The following is a 7,878-nucleotide window of genomic DNA, read 5'->3' as shown; positions in this document are numbered from 1 at the left end:
TCACTGTAGAACTTGCCCCCGTGTCTCTGGCAGCTTCAGGGCCAGCGAGCTGCCCACGGCGAGTGCCGCCGACGCCAACAGGATGGGCACCGCTTTGGTGATGCCCACGAAGGAGGTGAAGATGCTGATGCCCAGGACGGCGGCCAGTTTGCACAGGGCGTTGAGGAAGCCGAAGGCGGTGGTCCTGCAGGGGAGGGGGGAGATGGAGGAGACACGGGAGAGGTGAGGTCGGGGGCCCCTGCAGCAGGCGCCCAAGGCAAAGGCGCGGCTGGCTGTTCGAGGGCAGACATACGGGCAAAGCTGCCAAGATCGGTGGTGCTTACAAAGTCTGGCATGTGCCAGGTGTTTCGGTTCACGGGTGAGACGGGAAGACTCACTCTGCGCCATATTGGATGTCCTCGACAGAGCCAGGGAGGTGAGTACAGCGGGCACACGTGGCCCCGCTGGGCACTGCCTGCTCAGGGGCTGGCTGGCTGGCCGGCCAACCTTGAGCCCCACTGCTCTCCTTGCTAGTGTTCCCTCTAAGCTGAGTTAGTGTGAGCTAGCACCCAGGTTTTTAGCCTCCGGCTCACATATTTTTGCCTCAGCTCAGGAAGGGATGGCTCCAGAGCAAACTGATTTATGCAGTATCCAGATCGCTCACTCGCAACTTTAATGCCAGCAGCTCAGAAAGCAGAAATTTTGCTCACAAGACTCCACAGCTTAGAGTGAGAACTGCTCCTTGCGCCCCCTGACTTAGGCGTACACCCCAGGCCTCCTTAAAACAACAGCCCTGTCAGGCAGGCCAGGATTATTCCCCCCCACCACATGTTGCTGTGGAGGTGGAGGGGTGGCAGCTTCAGCAAATGCCCTTGCGCCAGTGGGTGGCAAGGGTGAGATTCCAACAGAAGAAGAAGAAGAGATTGGGTTTATACCCCGCCCTTCAGTACCCAGAGGAGTCTCGGAGCGGCTTACAAACTCCTTCCCCTTCCCCTCCACACCACAGGCACCCCCTGTGAGGTAGGCAGGGCTGAGAGAGCTCTTTCGAGGACTGCCCTTGAGAGAGCAGCTGTGCCAGAACTGTGGCTTGCCCGAGGTCATCCAGCAGCTGTGAGTGGAGGCGTGGGGGATCAAACCCGGTTCTCCCAGATTAGAGTCCGCGCACTTAAAGCATTACACCGAACTGGCTCTCTAGTGCACAGCCCGCTTTCTGAGGGAACTGGCTATGCTAGATCAACGGATTTCTAATTCGGTTCTGAAATTCAAGCCCCCCCGGTTCCCCCCCCAACTGTCTTCTCCATGGAAGCTTCTCTAAGGGCCCCTGTCCCACCTGGCCTCTTCCTCTTGAGATGGACAGAAAACTCAGGAAGGCCAGAAGCCACCAGCTCTTTTTCCAGGTGGCGTTTTCCGACTGCCCTGGCCTAGTGCTGGATCCCGGATCCTGAATGCCAGCCTTCTTTCAAAAAGCAAAACCTCTCTATTGAGTATAGCAGCCAAAATTCTGATAGCTCAGCTTTGGAAACAAGCTACCATACCCAGGGGCGGATTAACCATTAAGTGGACTAGGCACGTGCTTAGGGCACCAGGGCCAAAGGGGGCACCACAAAGTTGGGGAAAGGGTGAAAAGAAAAGAAAAGAAAAACGAATGAAGATTTGTAAAAAAATATTTTTTTTATAAAACTAGTGCAAATTGATCATGGTGCGCCCGAGGGCTGTCTTCTATTTTTTGTTGGCGAGGTATTAATTACAAGGATATTATCAGTGATTTTGCGAAAATGAAATGTGGAAAAATGCCTTTCAGGTCATGAATATTGGAACTTTGATACATTTAACTTGTGAAATATTACAATAGATGTTGTATTGCATTTTTGTAAAACTTTATGTAGCCCAAGCTTGGCTTAGTTTGTACAGTATATTGTGTTCTCATATGAATAAATTTTCGTATTGCTGCAACCTGCATTGTATATCTGATCAGACAGGTCAACGACTAAAATGGACTGGGGGTCAGTGTGGAAAAGAGGAGGGGGCACCAAGATGGGTCCGTGCTAAGGGCACCAGTGAGCCTTCATCCGCCCCTGACAATACCTTCTCTGAAACAACGGTTCCCTAAAATACGGGACATTGCAGCAAAGGATAAAATTGCAAGACAATTGATAGCGTCTCCTACAAAGGCATACGATTTTGTTGAAAAGTGGTTTCCCTTTTTTTGACTATGTTACTTCTGATCCTAAAGGAGCATGTGTACTACCTAGAAAATATATGGACTTCATATTTTATTAACCATGGTCATACTCATGAGTGTAATTCAAAAGTTTGTATTGGTGTATCTGTCGTATACGATTTGTTCTACAGATTGTTATTTGTATATTTGTTGTATATTTCTTGTTAAAAGTAATACAAAAATATATAAGTAATAAAAGTAAAAAGTTGGAATCCAAGTCTTACGAGGAAAGGCTGAAAGGGTTGGGTCTGTTTAGCCTGGGAAAGAGAAGGCTTAGAGGGGACATGGTTGCCGTCTTCAAGTATCTAAAGGGCTGTCATGTAGAAGATGGAGTAAATCTATTCTCTCTTGCTCTTGATTGCAAGACTAGATCTAATGGGTGGAAATTACAAGGGAGTCGTTACCGGCTAAATATCAGGAGAAACTTCCTGACTGTAGGAGTGGTTGAGCCGTGGAACAGACTGCCTCGGGAGATGGTGGATGCTCCTTTCGCTGGATGTTTTCAAGCAGAGGCTGGACGACCATCTTTCGGGTCTGTTGTAGGGCTATCTTTCGGCTGTGCTCCTGCAGAGTGCAGGGGGTTGGACCATTAGACCTAGTCTTGCAATCCGGAGCAAGAGAGAATAGATCTGCTCCATCTTCTACATGACAGCCCTTCAGATACTTGAAGACTGCAATCATTCATGTCCCCTCTAAGCCTTCTCTTTCCCAGGCTAAACAGACCCTAACTCTTTCAGCCTGTCCTCGTAAGACTTGGATTCCAACCCTCTCACCATCCCGGTTGCCCTCTTCTGGACACGCTCCAGCTTGTCAACACCCTTCCTCAAATGTGGTGCCCTCTGTGTCTCTGTGCGCGCGCGCGCACGCACCTACATGTGCTTGCTCTTGATCCACTCCCTCTCACCCCTCCCGGGTGCGGGGTCCCAGTTTTGCTTCATCCAGCTCCCCCGCTTCATCCAGCCCCCCCCCCCCCGCTTCATTCACCGCCTCCCTAGGGAAAAGCAAGCCCAGGGAACCCGCCTCTCTCCCGGGGGCCTCTCCGGTGCGTTCTGTACTGCTGCTCCTGGCCTCAGCAGCTCTCAAGGGACTCCCGGGCAGAGGCAGCGTGCCTGGCGGCTTCAGGCATTGGCCATGTTTGTCCTCATTTCCAGTGCTGCACAGCCGGCCTCCTTGCCTGTGCCGCATTTAGTCCAAAAGGACGTTGGGGGGGGGGGAGAATGGGGAACTGTGACATCATGAGAGCGCAGTGAGGAAGAGCCGCAGTCAGAGCTTTGGATGGCAGGTGACCGTCTTGGGATTCTAGGACTCTTTTTTTCTTTTCTTCCACTGCCGCTGCGGCACCGAGAGTGTCCTTTTCAGGACGCGGCTCCCAGTCAGCCGCAAAGGCAGCGCTGCGACGGGGAAATCAGGTCAGCACACTTGCCCGGCACTTGGAACAGAACCGACGAGCCCCCGCCCTCGGATGCAGACTACAGGAGTTAGTGCCAGGGGCCCTCGTGGCAGCAAAGGCCAGAAAGCCGGTGAGGAAACAGAGAGCTGGAAGGGAACCCAAGGGTCATCTAGTCCAACCCCCGGCACGATGCAGGGAATTCAAAGTTACGAGCGTTGCTCGACAATCAGTGCCTTCCTTCCTTTTTAAAAAAAGTCAATTTCTAGATCTCATGGCAGGTTGAGATTCTGGGACTAATGATAATTTATCTCCTGGGATTTGGGGGAGGTTTGGGGAGGGGGAAAGAGGAGGAACCCCCCCCCCGCAATCCGCTGTCTGGCAGGACAGGTGCCCTTTCAGTTTTAAAGGACTGTTTATTTTCTATGGCAAGATCTGGCCCGTGACATATGGATGCCACGTCTACCCCTATTGAAAACAACGGCCCTTTACCATTGAAAGAGGAAAAGAGACCACTGAGAGGTGATTGGACAACCATCTTCAAGGACTCGAAGGGCTGTCCTCTAGAGGACGTTGAGATTTGTGCTGAGAGTGCTGAAGTTGCAAGGTTGAGAATTAAGTTTTTGGCTAAATCAAGGTTGAGAATCAAGTTTTTGGCTAATTAGGAAGGCCTTCCTGACAGAGCGGTACCTCAGTGGAACAGGCTTCCCCGGGAGGAGGTGGTGGGCAATGCTCCCTCTAAGCTGTGGGGTCCTGTGAGCAAAAATCCTACTTTGTGAGCGACTGGCATTAAAAGTTGTGAGTGAGCAATTTGGCTGCTGTATATATTAGTTTGCTCTGGAGCCCCCCTTCCTGAGCGAAGACAAAAATGTGTGAGCTGGAGGCTAAAAAACTGTGAGCTAGCTCACGCTAACTCAGCTTAGAGGGAACACTGGTGGGCTCTCCTTCTCTGGAGGTTTTCAGACAGAGGTGATTAGATGGCCATCTGACAGCCATGCTGATTCTGTGCCCTTAGGCAAACGGTGGCCAAGAAGGGATGAGCTTGCTCTCGTGGGCAGGAATCCAGGCGGGGTGTGTGTGTGTGTTTGCCTTTCTCTGGGCACAGAACGGGGATCACTGGGGGAGCGTTGGTGGGAGGTCGCTGTGAATTTCCTGAATGGTGCAGGGGACTAGATGACCTTCGGTGTCCCTTCCAGCGCAATGTTTCTATCGATTGAACTGCTCTGTGCCTGGCTATGGTTCCCTGTTCTCCTTCTCTCCTGCTCCCACGGCCCCTGGGTGGAGATGGGGGAAAGGTCAGTTCCCCAAATTCTGGATTCCACCCCCCCCCAAAGTACCCAAAACGGAACCTGAATCAGTAATCAACAACTGTCCCAAAATCTCAGAATAGAGAAGAAGAAGTAGTAGAGGAAGAAGAAGAAGAGGAGGAGGAGGAGGAGATTGTCTCAGAGCGGCTCACAAACTCCTCTCCCTTCCCCTCCCCACAACAGACACCCTGTGAGGCGGGTGGGGCTGAGAGAGCTCTTGACAGAAACTGCTCTTTTTCAAAGACAGCTCTTGTCAGAATTACGGCTTGCCCAAGGTCATCCAGCCAGGTGCAAGTGGAGGAGCGGGGAAACCAAACCCGGTTCTCCCAGATGAGAGTCCGCGCACTTCACCACCACACCAAACTGAATAACGAAAAGCAGGTTCTCCCCAATATCCCAAAATGAAATTAATACGAAATTTTAGGAAGAGTACGACCCAGCACTCCAGCTGGCGAATAGAACAGGAGCTGCCGGGGCCCGGACTCCACAAGTGGCCCTTCCAGCCTCGGTGGAGAGGGGCCCTTTGTGGCGGGAGGCTGGCCTACCTTTTGTCCGAGGGGTACAGCTCCACCGTGAGGACGTCCAGGGCGTTCCAGGAGGCGATGCTGACTCCCCCGAAGAGGCAGAGGAGGGCGATCATGGCCGACTCGCTGTTCCCGAAGGACAAGAAGAAGCAGCTCACGCAAGACATGACGCTCGACCCGGCTGCGTGGCCAGCAGGAGGGGGGGGAGAGACGGGGAGAGAGAGAGAGAGAGCCCGGTCAGTCAGGGGGCTTCCGGAAAGAAGGGGCGACACAGCCGGGGTGAGGGGAGTGTCATTCCCAGCATTGGGGTCTCATCCAGCAGCCTCCGCTCAGCTCCTGCCTCAACCAGAAGTCACACAGCTTATGAAGGGTAGCAAGGGGGGGGGGGGAGAACTGATGTGAACCACCTGTTGGGATACCTTCCGCTAAAGGCAGTATCCCCCCCCGCTCCAGTAGAAGACACCCGCTGAAGAAGAAGAAGAAGAGGAGGAGGAGGAGGAGGAGACTGGATTTATACATCGCTTGGAGTCTCAGAGCGGCTTCCAAACTCCTGTCCCTTCCCCTCCCCACAACAGACACCCTGTGAGGTGGGTGGGGTTGAGAGAGCTCTGACAGGAACTGCTCTTTTTCAAGGACAGCTCTGACAGAACTATGGCTTGCCCAAGGTCATCCAGCAACTGCAAGTGGAGGAGTGGGGAATCAAACCCAGTTAAGAATATAAGAGAAGCCAATGTTGGATCAGGCCCATGGCCCATCCAGTCCAACACTCTGTGTCACACAGTGGCCAAAAATACCAGGTGCCATCAGGAGGTCCACCAGTGGGGCCAGGACACCAGAAGCCCTCCCACTGTTGACCCCCCCCCAAGCACCAAGAAGACAGAGCATCACTTGCCCCAGAGTTCCTCTCTATACCTTGTGGCTAATAGCCACCGATGGACCTCTGCTCCATATGCTTATCTCCCAGATTAGAATCCACGCTCTTAAGCGCTACACCAAACTGGGAGGTGGAGAATGGAAGAACGCAGAGCCAAAATCCAGGTTCACTTCCTGGGACACTTTCGATGTGCCAGACCCCTTATCTCTCCTGAGAGCTTTCATGTCCTTGAGTGTCATCTTTCTGTGCTTGCTTTTGTCATAGGGGGGGGGGATGGGGGGGCATATCCAGTCGCTGCATTGTTGGGCAAGAATGGGACAGTCAGGGATAGCCATCTTGTTTTTAGGAATTTTAGGAGATTGGAAATTTTGCTGAGAGGAGCATCAAAATCTGTTTTAATAGGGTTGTAACTTAATATTTTGTATTGTTTTACTGTTTTATCTGGCATTATGCCCTGTAAGCCGCCCTGAGCCTCCAGGGAGGGCGGGATAGAAATGCGACAAATAAATAAATAAATAAATAAATAAATAAATAAATGGTACTGAGAGGGGGGTGGCCAGTAGTTCCATTTGGCAGGCAAAATCCCAAAGGGTGATTTGTTCTGAACCTTTAGGGCCCTTGATTGAACTCTGTATATCTATAGCTTTTCGCGCCTTTAACCCCAGTTCTAACACACCTGGTGTACAAGCTGGACCCTATCGATGTCTCAATAAACTTCTGCTCCTCCAGAGTGAATGTTTTTGGGCACTGATTTATCCAGAAGTCTGACAAAGAGGCCCTTCAAGGGGAAGGTTTCTTGCACCGGGGGTGGGGGTGGGGGGAGGCAGATCCAGACAGGAGTTCAAAGTGGGAGCAAAAGAGAGAGAATTCTTCACTGTTGGGTATTTCTTCCCCCGTTCACAAACACAGCTGGCAACCACTGTTCCCTCTAAGCTGAGTGAGTGTGAGCCAGCTCACAGTTTTTTAGCGTCCGGCTCAGACGTTTTTGTCTCAGCTCAGGGAGGAGGGCTCCAGAGCAAACTAATTTCTGCAGCAGCCAAATTGCTTGCTCACAACTTTAATGCCAGTCGCTCACAGAGTAGAATTTCTGCTCACAAGACTGCACTGCTTAGAGGGAGCATTGCTGGCGACACCAGCGGGTGAACATGCACTCTGGACTCCAAGTCCTGACAGTGCAGCGTGCAGTCCATAGAGCTGCAAGGGAACCCCAGGTCAATGCTCCCTCTAAGCTGTGGAGTCTTGTGAGCAAAACTTCCACACTTTGTGAGCTACTAGCATTAAAGTCATGAGCCAGCGATTTGACTGTGGCATAAACTACATTGCTCTGGAACCATCTTTCCTGAGCTAAGACAAAAATCTGTGAGCTGGAGGCTAAAAAACTGTGAGCTGGCTCACACTAACTCGGCTTAGAGGGAACACTGCCCCAGGGTCATCTCACCCTGCCCCAGTGCTTGGCTTTTACACAGGGCCCCTCTGGACCAAAAGTTGAAGTAAAGCAAACCACAAGCGGCACCCCAGTGGGATCCCCGCCGCGCCCCTGGTTGCTCAGCAGCCCCCGTGGGAGGGGTGCCAGGGCCCTCCCGCCC

At 52.2% G+C, this 7,878-nt stretch overlaps 1 protein-coding gene across 1 annotated transcript in view; it reads right to left on the bottom strand.

Annotated features, from left to right (window-relative positions):
• The window catches only part of SV2A (synaptic vesicle glycoprotein 2A), a 64,165-nt gene continuing 56,287 nt past the window's right edge, over positions 1–7,878 (bottom strand). The window contains exons 10-11 of the mRNA XM_015414482.1: positions 5,440–5,599; positions 1–184 (exon numbers count right to left, since the gene is read on the bottom strand). Coding sequence (XP_015269968.1) covers positions 1–184; positions 5,440–5,599 — 344 coding nt within the window. The remainder of the gene's footprint in view (positions 185–5,439; positions 5,600–7,878) is intronic.

This window comes from Gekko japonicus, unplaced genomic scaffold (genome assembly GCF_001447785.1).
Source record: "Gekko japonicus isolate JY-2015 unplaced genomic scaffold, Gekko_japonicus_V1.1 scaffold1553, whole genome shotgun sequence".
Taxonomy (NCBI): domain Eukaryota; kingdom Metazoa; phylum Chordata; class Lepidosauria; order Squamata; family Gekkonidae; genus Gekko; species Gekko japonicus.
This window is presented reverse-complemented; position numbering and strand designations above follow the sequence as displayed.